Source organism: Rhinichthys klamathensis, unplaced genomic scaffold (genome assembly GCF_029890125.1).
Source record: "Rhinichthys klamathensis goyatoka isolate OS25496 unplaced genomic scaffold, OSU_Roscu_1.1 h1tg000298l_1, whole genome shotgun sequence".
Lineage (NCBI taxonomy): Eukaryota > Metazoa > Chordata > Actinopteri > Cypriniformes > Leuciscidae > Rhinichthys > Rhinichthys klamathensis.
The window spans coordinates 577,818-591,485 of NW_026606817.1; the positions used below are offsets into that span (position 1 = coordinate 577,818).

Genomic DNA, 13,668 nt, shown 5'->3' on the forward strand with positions numbered 1-13,668 from the left:
AAATTTTGGCACATCCAACCGTTTACTTCATCAATGCATTGGCAAAGGGAGTCAATGGGGCTGTAGTCGTTAGGCGATAGGGCTAAGTAGAGCTGTGTGTCGTCTGCATAGCTGTGGGAAGAGATTCGGTTCTTTCTCATTATTTGGCTCATTGGGAGCATATACAGGTTGAACAGGAGTGGTGCAAGAATTGAGCCTTGAGGGACTCTGTATTCTCCCCCTTCTAAGTATGACCTGAACCATTTTAGGACTATCCCAGAAAACCTGACCCAGTTTTGCAGCCTGTCAAGAAGTATGTTGTGATCGACAGTGTCAAATGCAACACTGAGGTCGAGTAGTACCAGCACTGATAATTTCCCTGTATCAGTATTTAAGCGAATATCGTTTATTATTTTTATGAGCGCTGTCTCTGTGCTGGGATGCGGTCGGAAACCAGATTAAAAATTGTCAAAGTATCCATTCGAGCTTAAGAATTTGTTCAGCTGATTGAAGACAACTTTTTCAATGATCTTGCCTATGAAAGGAATATTTGAGATCGGTCTATAGTTGTTTAATATGGTCTTATCCAGATTGCTCTTTTTCAGGAGGGGCTTGACAACTGCAGTTTTCAGGGAGTTCGGAAAACTCCCAGAGATAAGTGAGGCATTTACCACTTCTAGGAGATCTGCTTTTAAGCTGTGTAACACATTTTTTTAAAAAGATGTGGGAAGTGCGTCAAAGGTCCTGTACGGTTTCTTCCAAAAATTTGCCATCAATTTCTTCTAAATCAGACATAGTGACTACTTTCTCAGGCTGTTGTCTGATCTGTCTGACCCCAGCGCAACTCAAGGATGAGCTGATCACCTTTCTGATATTATTGATTTTCTCAGAGAAGAAAGAAGCAAACTCACTGCACTTGCTGTCTGAGAGCATTTCACTGGGAATCTGGCTTGGGGTTTTTGGTAGCAAAAATAGTGCGTATGTTGTTTATATTTCTGTTTATAATATTCGAGAAGAAAGTAGCTTTGCCTAGTTCCTTATTGAAAGCATGGATGCTGTCTTTGTAGATGTTATAATGGACTACAAGTTTTGTCTTCCGCAACATGCGCTCTGCTTTTCTGCATTGTCTTTTCATATTTTGCACTGCTGTTGAGTTTCTCCAAGGTGCTTTTTGTCTGCCATTCTTCTTCCTGACTTTCACAGGAGCAATATCATCAATTACACTCTTAACTTTTGAGTTAAAAGAATCAATGAGAAAATCAACAGAGTCAGCAGATATGCTTGGTGTTAAAGATATAGCCTTCATAAATAGTACACTAGTGTTCTCATTTAAGCATCTCTTCTTGACAGACACAGATCTAGCTTCAATGGCAGGAAAGATCAATATATCAAAGAAAATACAAAAATGATCAGACAGTGCTACGTCCTTAATAACTGTCACGTTTTGATGTGTTCTGTTATGTTCTGTGATCTTGTTTCCCCCTGTCTATTGTGATTTTGGTTTAGTCCTGTTAGTTTTTCCCGCTCCTTGTTTGTATTCAGTTTCTTCACCAGTGTCTAGTTAATTATCCCGTTAAGCCCCAGTTCTTTTAAGCCCTGTGTTTTCCCTCAGTGTTTGTTGATCGTCGTCTTTGTATGGTTGTGTGATCTGAGTTCCTGGAGTTTTCATTTGTTTCTGTTAAGTTTGTTATTAAAGCAACTATACTGCAGTGCCCGTGTCCTCGTCTTCGGTATCCTGCAACAACCTGACAAATAACAATCGATGAAATGTTTAGATCCTTACTGATAAGTAAATCTAGAGTGTCCACGATTATGTGTGGGTCCATGTACATGCTGAGTCAGATCAAAAGTTTTTAAAACAGTTTTGATTTATTTTGCCATATTGGTTTTTGCATTATCTATGTGAATGTTAAAATCTCCAGCAATGGCAAAGCAGTCAAACTCTGAGTAAATTGTTGATAACAGTTCTGTAAAGACCTTGGAGGCCTGTAAACAATGATAAGTAAAATGTGTGGAGCACCTTTTAACACAATACCCAGATATTCGAAAGACGGGTAATTCCCAAATGATGTTTGCTTACATTGATAGACATCTTTAAAAAAAAAACCAGGTAAACCTCCACCTCATTTAACAGCTCTGCAGACACTCATAAAAGTAAAGTTAGGAGGGGCTGTTTCATTGAGGACTGTTGCACTGCAGCTTTCTTCTAGCCAAGTTTCATTTAGCAACATCAAATCCAGGTTGTATGTGGTTATTAAGTCGTTGACTAGAAGTGATTTGTTTTTAAGTGAGCGGATGTTTAAAAGTGTTAACTTAACAGTCTTACTTTTATCCCCACATCAATCTTAGTTTGGCGTGTAATAGGCACCAGATTAGATGGGTTTGCTGTATGGCTTTTGAAGGCCTTAGACTTTCTATCATGTAATTGAACAGCAATAGAGAAAGTTCTTGTTCTGTAAACATTTGAGAAAGTTCTTGTTATCATAGCGGGGACCCGACACATATCACTGATAGCTGGTATCAGTTGTTTTTGGTTCACCTCGAGCCGCTGGAGGAGCTCTGTGGACAGGGCTCAGCTGAGATTGTGTCCGTGAGCAGAGGATGTTGTGGCTGAGTGGTGTTATCATTGTCCTTGTGTGATGTGTCAACTGAATGTCCATTCAGGTGCTGAAGTGAAATCCTGTGGTCATTCATACTGTATCCAGGTGTGCGTGTGTCATTCAGGTTGAGTGGATTGGCACACATTGCAGAAGGATGACGGAGGGAAAGGTAGATATTGTCCTTTAGCACTCTTGAACCAAGTTTGTTTGGGTGGTGGCCATCCTGTTGAAACAGTTGCCTCTGACTCCAGAAAAGATTGAAGTTGTCAATGAAGTTCACTCCTTTTATATTGCAGGTTTTTTTGCAGCCATGTATTAAGCCCAAGCAACCGTGAAAACCTGTTTGTTCCTCTTGCTGGGAGTGGTCCACTGATGAATGTTTGAACTTTCAGTCTTTTAAGCGTTTCAAAAAGTTAATTGAAATCCTTCTTAAGGAGTTCTGACTGCTCTTTATGAATATCATTCTTCCCCACATGAATGATGAGTCGATTTGCAGTCTTATGTTTCATCAGAATGTTCTGAAGTTCTCTGTTTACATCAGAAGTTGTTGCTTGTGGAAGGCAGCACGTAGTTGTATCCCTGCCACTAAAGTTTCTGATTATGGAGTCACCCACTATCAGAGTCCTGGGCCCGGCTGCGCTCTGAGCTGAGTGCCGCTGTCTGCTCGACCTTGAGCCCCAGTTAGCATCAGTGTTAGCTACAGGCTGATTCAGTCTGTGTTCAATCACATTCATCAAATTTGGGGATTCCTCATTCATTAATACTTCAAATCTGTTCTCAAGATGTATAGGTGGTGGTAGGAGACCAGTGTTTGTAATCCTTGTCAAAGCCGTATCTGGGGTAGAGGATGCTACTGCGGCAATATGTGATGCTCGTGACAATCTGATGTCTCGAGTGCCTTTGGGTCTCGCTCTCTGTTTGTGCCATCGATTTGTAAGTCGATCGGCTTGTTTCTCTACACTCAGTATAGCCTGTCGAGGAGCACTAGATTCATGGGACTCACCGGCTGTATGCTGAGGGCGTCCATGACAAAGCTCTGTTGTGTGTTCTGTCTGGTTTGGTGGTCCCGCAATTTACTTTGTTTCAAGAACTGCAATCCTTTGTAAAAGTCTGTGGCAGTTAGAGCACCAAGTAGATTCCAGAGGAGGCATTTTCTTATCCTTATGAATGTAGGCAGTTGTGTTTTCTCTTCCCCGGAATGTAAGCTTTCAGTGGGAGGCTGGTCGAATAAAAGAATTCTGCTTTTTTTGTAGTAACCCAAGTGTTTGAGCACTGTGCTGAATTGCTGAAGTTAAAATTAGGTGATAAAAGGAGATAAAATATAAAAATATAAAAGCGATAGAGCAAAGTGCGGAGCAGTAAGCGAGAGCGTCCGAACAGTAGCTGAGCAGAAAGTGCCCCCCATAGTATTAGATTCAGTGTTGAAAAAAGATAAAAAAATAAAGTTTAATTTTGAAGAGTTACAACAAGCAAATATCACCCATTCGGTGGAATGGCCCATATAGGTAAAAGGTAATTTATGAAAAAAAACAAAAAAACATTCTATGTTAGATCATGACATTGTATATGATAGTAATAAAAGCACATGAGTCACACAGTGTTTTCTGAGTGTAACTACAATAACAGATTTAATGATCTGCAGCGCGCGGACCTGGACCTGCTGGTGTGTGTGGAGAGGACGGTTCTGGTCTGGTTCCCCGTGCTCTTCCTCTGGCTCTGCGCTCCGTGGCACTTCACGAATTTCTGCAAGAAATCTGCCAAAGCTCCGGCATCAAGACTCTACATCTGCAAACAGGTGAAATCAGATCCGATATCATTCATTTCACAAGGTAGCACTTTATTTTACTGTGTCCTTGTATGTTACATTTACTTACCATAGTAATAACAGTAAATCATGCATAATTACACGCAACTAACCCTCAACCAAATCGTAGTCCTACCCAAACTATATAAAAGTACATGTAGATGTTTAATATTACTCAGTACTTAAATATATAATTGCACTGTAACAATGACACCTTAAAATAAAGTGTAACCCACAACAATCTTTTAAACACAGTCAAATAAATGTTAAGTGGAAACTTCTTCCTTTTGTTACATGTTCTCAGTTTTGTAGGAACAATATCGCTGGATTCAATTTCAGAACGTTTTTGTTCCAGCTGGAACACTGACAGCCAATCAGAATCCATCCTACTTTAACGAGCTTGAGCATTTAAAGAGACAGCGTGCTTATAATAAACAGAACAATATTGTGTGCTGATGTTGATGTTAGCTAGTTATCGTTATAGTTGTTCTTAATGTGAATAGGCCTTTACAGTACGTGTCCACTGGCGTGGAAACCTGTTCGATAATCAGAACGGCAACATCCTAACATCCTTTCAAGTGCCAGGACATTACCGTAATCCTACTAATGTATACATACAAATACAACAAATGTTCCTACAAAGGACATTATGTTATATGTTTAAGTGCATCTTTGCAATCTATTATCTTACATTCTTATTATAATGACATATTAATTATTATACATCTTATCTTTTATGACCTTTTAAAATAATAGTGAATCAGTTTATATATCAAGCCATAAAAACATTTCATTTGACATTCAAGGACTATTACTCATTCATACTTTTGAGATGCCTCGATGGAATATCATTTCTCTGAGCTTTTGTGCACATTTTCACATGCAGATCCTAGTTTTCCCAGTTGAATGTTTGGATTGGTGCCCCTGGATGACTTGTGTTTGAACGCCACGCTGTTCGTCACATTGTTCACTCGAACTAATTTTTATTTTGGTCCATCAGATTGTGTGTGGGCTGCTGTTCCTGACAGCGGTAGCGGAGTTAACGCTCACTCTGGGAGAGGATTATGGGCCGTCGAGTGAATCCGCCGCACAGAAACACCCAGCCGTGTTTTACACCAACCCTGTGCTCTTCGCAGTTTCATGGGTACGTTCATCAATCCTGTGGGCAAGCAAAAACACACAGAGCTGAAGACACTGGATGAATGCTCAGAGGTTGTGTGTGTGTGTGTGTGTTTGGTGTGTGTGTGTGTGTGTGTGCAGATAGTGGTGATGTTGTGCCAGGAGTCGATGCGGCGCAGGGTGAAGTCTGTGGACTCCGGGAGCCTGTTCCTCTTCTGGCTCCTTCAGGTGCTGTGTGCAGTTTTCCAGTTCCAGACGTTACTGAGGGAAGCGCTGGCACAGGTACACAAAACACTCACAGAGAACCAAGATACTGTACAGGAGAATGCATGGCAAAATATGGCTACACTGTAGTCAAGTCAAGTCTCCTTCATTTATATAGCTCTTTTAACAATATGGACTGGTTCAAAGCAGCTTTACAGTGATAATAGGAAATTACAGTAACAGAGATTGTTTTGGCTTTACAGCAGATCTAGAATAAAGTTATTGTCCAGCTAAAGTTAGTTTTGATTGATTCCCTTCCGTTGCGAAGATCATTAGTTATTAACTTAGGGGCCGCTAACACGACACCGAACAGAAAACTCATTTACACAACAACAGTGTTTGGTGGCTTGAGAATGTAAACCTTGAAATTGTCATGCTGGTGAACGAAAGACAGGAAGCAAATTGCAAGTAACTCTGATTTATTGTAAACACAATATATTTGAATACACGGGCATGGATGGCTGGCGCAGGGACTTCGATGGTCAGATGGTGAAGACAGGAACAGTGAAGAGGTGAACAAAGATGACGAATAATCCACACGCAAACACAACAAATCCACAGGAAACACGAAGACTGGAAAGCAGGAAGATAGGACTGGAACGCCGACAAGGAGACATCAAACAACGATCTGACAAAGAGGGTAGAACAACGGTGAGTATATATAGGGTGATGAGATGAGCTGCAGCTGGTGATGATATGATGAACAGCTGGAGCGGATCAGGTAATGACGTACAATCACGCCCACTACACACGTGCACTCGTACAACAACATAAACACGAGACGAGAAGGAACCAAGGAATAGTATACCGTGACAGTACCCCTCCTCCTAAGAACGCCTCCTGGTGTTGTCAGACTCCCTTACCTGTCGATTGTAATCATCGATAAGGGAGTGATCCAGGATATCTCTAGCAGGTACCCAACTTCTCTCCTCCGGACCGTAACCTTCCCAATCCACTAGGTGCTGGAATCCGTGTCCCCTCCGCCTTGAGTCCAGAATGTGGTTGACCGAATAAGTGATCTCCCCTTCCACCAATCACGAGTTCATTTCACTGAAACTAAACGTAAGAAAGTCCGAAGACGAAAATAAAGAAAGATTAAAGAAAACGGAGAAAGCTCCCTAAGGAGCCATGGATCCAGAAACCTCTCACAGGAAAGAAAGCTCTCGTCTGGCGTAGAAACTGCCTCGAACAGATTGTGGCGTTCGAGTTTTGAAGGAGCTAGAGGCACGCCTTTCCTGCGTGTCTGATCCAATCGTTTGGGAGGAGGCGTGTTGTCAAACTTCTGTGTTTGCGAAAATACACGCCCTCCGGGTCATGTGCATGGAAGATAACATTTAGTAAAAATACACTTCTAAACTGGTATTAATAAAAGTATGCCTCATGTTGCACTTTGGGTCAGTGATTCGATCTTATTCGATTTCTCTGATTCCAATCATACCAAGCGCGACATTCCTAGGGCTAGTAAAATGCAGATACATGATTTTTCGTGATTAAACGAATGCCAAACTGATTACATACCATAAAAGCTTTTAGTTGCATCAATTTGGTCACATGGGGATTGTAAAACACAACAAGAGAAACACTTCATACGTTTAAAGAGGTAGGCATTTAAAAGTTCATGAATGAGTGTTTCTGCGTGTGTGTGTGTAGCAGAGTTCAGTTAGATTTGCCGGAGTGGTGGACTCTCGCTCACTCCCCCTCCGGGGAGTTTCGTGTGTGTGCGTACTCCTTTGAGTTGATGAGTTTAATCATTTGAGTGGTGGTGATCACGTTATTACACAATGCTCTGTGTGTGAGGTGATTAAATCAGAGGAAACCCTAAGGGGTCGCGTGGTCTTCGGCCGGACTCGTGGGATGTCATCTCGAGTCACATGTCCTTTTGGTCACAAGTCGTAAACAGGGCATTCCTTTCTTTATTCATTAGAGGAAAACGCTGCATGTGTGAATCAGAGTCAATGATCTAATCAATTCAAAACGCTATTCCTTCTGGTTTCACGAAGGGAAGAATGGAGGGGAACTTAAGTAAATTAGAATCTAGTTCATTTACTCCACATACCAGAGCTGGCTCGATTACCTATCTGATTATTACTACAAGGGCGTGAGCGGAGGGGACCGCAACCTCGGATTCCAGACAGGGAAAAATTGGTGGCTGGTACCCTAAACTACACTCAAACGGAGAAAGGCCCGTGGCCGACACTGGTAACGTGTTGTGGGCGTACTCCTCCATGGAGAGTCGTTGGCTCCATGAGGAAGGATTCTTGGAAACCAAACACCGTAACACTCTCTCCAGATCTTGGTTGGCTCTCTCGGTTTGGCCATTGCTCTGGGGATGAAACCCTGAGGACAGACTAACCGTCGCGCCCAGTAATTTCCAAAATTCTCGCCAAAATTTGGACACAAACTGGGGTCACGTCCATCAGGAGGCCATGTAAGCGAAAGACGTGATCTATGACTGTCAACGCTGTCTCCTTAGCTGAAAGTAATTTGGGCAAGGGAATAAAGTGAGCCGCCTTCGAGAACCGGTCCACCACGGTCAAAACAAATGTGTTACCCTGGGAGGGTGGGAGGGCGGTGATAAAATCTAGAGCGATATGGGACCAGGGTCTTGAAGGGACAGGCAGCGGTTGGAGTAACCCATTTGGGGGTCGATTGGAAGTCTTACCAGTGGCACAAACCGAGCAAGCCAAAACAACTGTGAATGTAACGGGCCATACGTGGCCACCAGAATCGTTGCTTAACTAAGAAGCTGGTGCGGTTAACTCCTGGATGACAAGCCACATTGGAGCAATGACCCCACTGAATGACGTCGGACCGTAATCCCTCCGGCAAAAACAAACGATTCGGTGGGCAGCCGGGCAGAGGCGTTACCTCTTCTAAGGCAGTCTTGACCTTCGATTCGACCTCCCATGTGAGTGTGGAAACAAATAGTGTTTCGGGTAAAATACACTCGGGAGTAGACGGGCGTTCGGAACGATCCAAAATGTGAGATAATGAATTGGGTTTGATGTTCTTGGAACCCGGGCAGTACGAGAGAACAAAATCAAAACGACCGAAAAAAAATGCCCACCGAGCCTGCCTGGAGTTCAATCTTTTGGCAGTTCTGATGTACTCTAAGTTCTTGTGATCAGTCCAGATGATAAAAGGTACCCCGACCCCTCTAACCAGTGACGTCATTCCTCCAACTCTAACTTGACTGCCAACAACTCCCTGTTACCAATGTCGTAATTACGTTCGGCTGAGGATAAATGATGAGACAAAAACGCGCAGGGATGCATCTTGTCGTCTGCAGAAGAGCGTTTGGACAGCACTGCACCTACCCCCACCTCTGATGCATCGACCTCCACCACGAACTGACGTGAAGGATCAGGGGCAAGGGCTGAAACAAAGCAGCCTTTCAGTTTAGCAAACACAGCTTCCGCTGTGTCTGATCACCTGAACGCAGTTCTGGGGGAGGTCAAGGCAGTCAGAGGCGCGGCTAGTTGGCTAAAGGTGCGAATTAACCGCCGGTAGAAGTTAGCGAACCCCAGAAACCTCTGTAGGGCCTTACAGGAATCTGGGCTTGGCCACTCCACCACAGCCTTAACCTTCTCAGGGTCCATACGCACTCCTTCAGCCAAAATGATGTACCCTAGAAAAGGAACAGACTGTGCATTAAAATCGCATTTCTCCACCTTGACAAAAAGCCCATTCTCTAGAAACCTCTGAAGCACTCGTCGGACGTGTTGCACAGGTTCCTGGAGAGAAGACGAAAAAATCAATATGTCATCCAGGTAGACATATATGAACTGATCTATCATGTCTCGCAACACATCATTGACGAGTGCATGGAAGATCGCTGGGGAGTTGGACAGCCCGAACGGCATGACCAAGTATTCAAAGTGCCCCCTGGGGTTGTTAAAAGCAGTCTTCCACTCATCCCTCTCCCTAATGCGAACCAAATGATATGCGTTACGTAAGTCCAATTCATGAAGACGGACGCTCCCTGCAACCTCTCAAAAGCTGAAGACATCAACGGCAAAGGATAAGTATTCTTTACCGTGATGCTGTTCAACCCCCGGTAATCGATACAAGGTCGCAGAGAACCGTCCTTCTTCCCTACAAAAAAGAACCACGCCCCCGCTGGAGAAGAGGAAGGGCGAATGAACTTAGTTGCTAGAGAATCAGAAATATATTTCTCCATAGCCTCCCTCTCTGGAACAGAAAGCGAGTATAACTTGCCTTTAGGCGGAGACTTAACTGGCAGTAAATCTATGGCACAGTCATAGGGACGATGCGGAGGGAGAGAAGCAGCACGAGACTTACTAAACACCTCCTTCAGGTCAAGGTACTCTGCGGGCACGTTAGACAAATCCCCTGCTTCCTCCTGAAACACAGAAACAGGCACAGACAGACAAGCAGACACAAGACAAGACTTATGACATTCCTTGCTCCACTCCAACACAGATATTTGGTGCCAGTCCACTCGAGGGTTGTGACGGATGAGCCAGGGGTGTCCAAGAACGATGGGTGCAAGGGGTGAATCCAGTATGTAAAAAAAAAAATGGTCTCGGAGTGATTGCCTGACGTGATGAGGGTGATGTCTTCAGTGGTGAATAAAATTGTGGAGAGTTCTTGACCGTTCAGTGCGTGTACTGCAATCTTGTGTGTGAGGGGTTTGAGGGGAATCTGAAACATGTGTGCAAAAGAGTGGCCCATACCTTCTGCCCCGGAGTCCAAAAGTGCTTTACAGTTGTGCTGGTGGACTGACCATCTTAGTCTTACCGGGAGGAGTGTAGATGTGGATGAGGTCTTCTCGGTGGAGATCCCACCCGATAGTAGCCTCATACTTACTATCGGGCTTGACCTTTTACCGGGCAGTTGTAAGCATAATGTCCCGTTCCTCAACAGTACAGACAAAGGCCCGGGGATCTCCGCCTCTCCCTCTCCTCCTGGGAAAGCCGAGCTCGTCCCACCTGCATGGGTTCATGATCGTAGATGGGGCTGACCACGTCCCTGCCGCTGGACCGTGGACCCTCGGCTCCTCCCAGTGTACGGGTGGACGGAACTCGTCGCTCAGCTCGTGAAAGTCGAGCGTCCACCCGTAGGGCCAACTCAATGAGTGCGTTTAACGATGTGGGGATGTCCAGGGCGTAGATCTCTCTCTGGACGTGATCAGCCAACCCATGCAGGAACATGTCCCACTGCGCCTCCTCGTTCCATTGACATTCAGCCGCCAGGGTCCGAAACTCGATGGAAAAGTCCGAGACCGACCTCTCTCCCTGCTGTAGGTCGGCCAACACCCTGGCAGCTTCTCTCCCCGCCACAGCACGATCGAATACCCGCTTTATCTTGGCGGAGAGTGTCTGGAACGAGGCGCAGCACGGGTCTTGGTTCTCCCACACCGCCGTTCCCCATAGCGCTGCTCTCCCAGTCAGCAATGTTAACACAAAGGCCACTTTGGCTTCTTCAGTGCTAAAAGTTCTCGGTTGCAGAGCGAAATGCATAGAGCATTGTGTCAAGAATGCCCGACAAAAAGCGGACTCACCAGCATAGGCTTCCAGCACTGGTAGGCGAGGCTCTGACTGGGGATGGTCTTCTTCTGGTGTGGGGGAAACGGCTGGTGTGGGCGGTGCAGTGGGAGCTCGCAGAAGTTGGATTTGCTGGGTAAGCTTGGACACCTGCGCCACCTCGGACATCTTTTGCAAAGATTGTACTGCACGACCCGTGTCATTCAAATTCCTCTCTTGGGAGTCCATTCTTTGTATGCTGTGATGAATGAATTCCTCCAACGTCGTCGATGAACCACTCTCTGCTTCCATTCCTTGGTCAGATCGTTCTTTCAGATTCCGTTCCTTGGTCAGATGGTGAAGACATGAACAGTGAAGGGGTGAACAAAGATGACGAATAATCCACACGCAAACACGACGAATCCACAGAAAACACGAAGACTGGAAAGCAGGAAGACAGGACTGGAACGCCGACAAGGAGACATCAAACAACGATCTGACAAAGAGGGTAGAACAACGGTGAGTATATATAGGGTGATGAGATGAGCTGCAGCTGGTGATGATATGATGAACAGCTGGAGCGGATCAGGTAATGACATGCAATCACGCCCACTACACACGTGCACTCGTACAACAACATAAACACAAGACGAGAAGGAACCAAGGAATAGTATACCGTAACAGAAATAGGTTTTAAGGTGCATAACAATAAACTATACACCCGAATAAGTTGGAAAAACTCAAATAATTTGAGGTTATCAATTACATCCAATTTTTTAAGTCAATACAAGTAAGCCAATTCATACACAACTTAGAATTTTCATGTAATCTCAACTTAAATATTTTTAGAAGTGGAAACAAGCTTTAACCAGCTAATTCAAAAAATGCTACCTTGCTAATTGGGGACATAATGCTTTGATAGCATTAGCATAGCATAGCACTCGATGAATGAGTACAGCAATAAATATTTAACATACACTGTTCTCAAACCGAGCTCACGCTCCACTCGTCACATGATGAGCTAAATTTAAGTTTGTCTAAATTAAAAGAAATAAGTTCATAGAACTCAACACAATGAAACAATTCAACTCACTGAAAATTGGTCAAACTCAAAACTCAAAAACAATAGAAAGTTCTAAATACTTATAAAAGTTAATTTGATGGAACTAATTTGAATAATTTAAGTTGGCTCTACTCAAACCAATTAATTATTTTTGAGCGTTAGGGTTTACAGTGAGTCCAGTTCCATTATGTTTTAAAACTACAGAGCTTTGATCATTAAACTAAGCATTTAAATATCATCTTACTAAGACATTATTGGCATGATATTTATATGCATTTTATGCAAGTATCTGCTGTACTGTTATAAAGACGGTTATATTGACAAATGCTGTAAAGCATTGTTGCTCATTAAAAATGCATGACACAGTGTGACTAAAGCATCAACGCATGTCAACAAACTGATCATTACTGTAAAGACTTCCTGAAATGTTTTTCCTCAGGAAAAAGTGCCGGATGTCCCACGGTTTTCCCTGTTCTACATCGGTTATGGACTGCAGATCATCGCTCTGGTTCTATCAGCCATCGCTGACCTTTCACCTGAAGTTAAAAAACTTTCACAAACGGTACAGAAAGCATGCGAGAAATGCCACTTGTGATGTCACTTGTAATAAAGTATATTTCTCTAATGTACTTTCTCTAATTCTTCACAGAATCCCGAAGCAAAAGCAACGTTTCTCAGCAGGATCACCTTTAACTGGTTTAACAGGTGGATCTGAGTTTATTGTGTTCCTTATCTTGCTTTTTCTAGTTTTTTTACATTTTGCAAGTCGCTGTTGTGTCTGTATGACACACAAATTAGGTGTATATTACATATATATACTCACAACCAGTCAAACCAAAAATTATTCAGACACCATATATAATTTGTGATATGTTTTTACTAGTGAGTGCAGGACACTATAGTTAATTTATGCAAGTGAGGAAAGCAAGGTGTGTGAATACATTTTGGTTTGACTGTATATGTGTGTGTGTGTGTGTGTGTGTGTGTTTTTTCCCCTTAGCATGGTCATCACAGGTTATAAGAGGCCTCTTGTTCAGGAGGACATGTGGGATCTGAACGAGGAAGAGTCCACTCACTCCATCTGTCAGCAGTTTGAGGACGTTATGAAGAAAGAGCTGAGAAAGGCTCGCAGCGTCTTACAGAAGAAACGAAACAAACGACTGGCTCGTGATGATGGTCACAACGGCTTGGCCAAAGGAGTCAGTCACGATGTCCTAGTTATGGTAAGTTTTAGAAAGAATTGTATTCACTGCTAATTATTAGTGTTGGTTTACACTGCACAGACTGAAAAAAACTTCAAACTTTAGACCGACTTAAAAAAAACCCCTCTAATTTATTACAGCCAAATTTATT

The 13,668-nt window shown here is 43.5% G+C and overlaps 1 protein-coding gene across 1 annotated transcript in view; it reads left to right on the forward strand.

Annotated features, from left to right (window-relative positions):
- The first annotated feature begins 4,164 nt into the window (after nt 1-4,164).
- LOC130103814 (ATP-binding cassette sub-family C member 2-like) overlaps nt 4,165-13,668 on the forward strand; it is a 70,883-nt gene continuing 61,379 nt past the window's right edge. The window contains exons 1-7 of the mRNA XM_056270144.1: nt 4,165-4,374; nt 5,384-5,527; nt 5,644-5,784; nt 8,334-8,337; nt 12,762-12,877; nt 12,965-13,020; nt 13,316-13,538. Of these exons, the coding sequence (XP_056126119.1) occupies nt 4,165-4,374; nt 5,384-5,527; nt 5,644-5,784; nt 8,334-8,337; nt 12,762-12,877; nt 12,965-13,020; nt 13,316-13,538 (894 nt within the window). The remainder of the gene's footprint in view (nt 4,375-5,383; nt 5,528-5,643; nt 5,785-8,333; nt 8,338-12,761; nt 12,878-12,964; nt 13,021-13,315; nt 13,539-13,668) is intronic.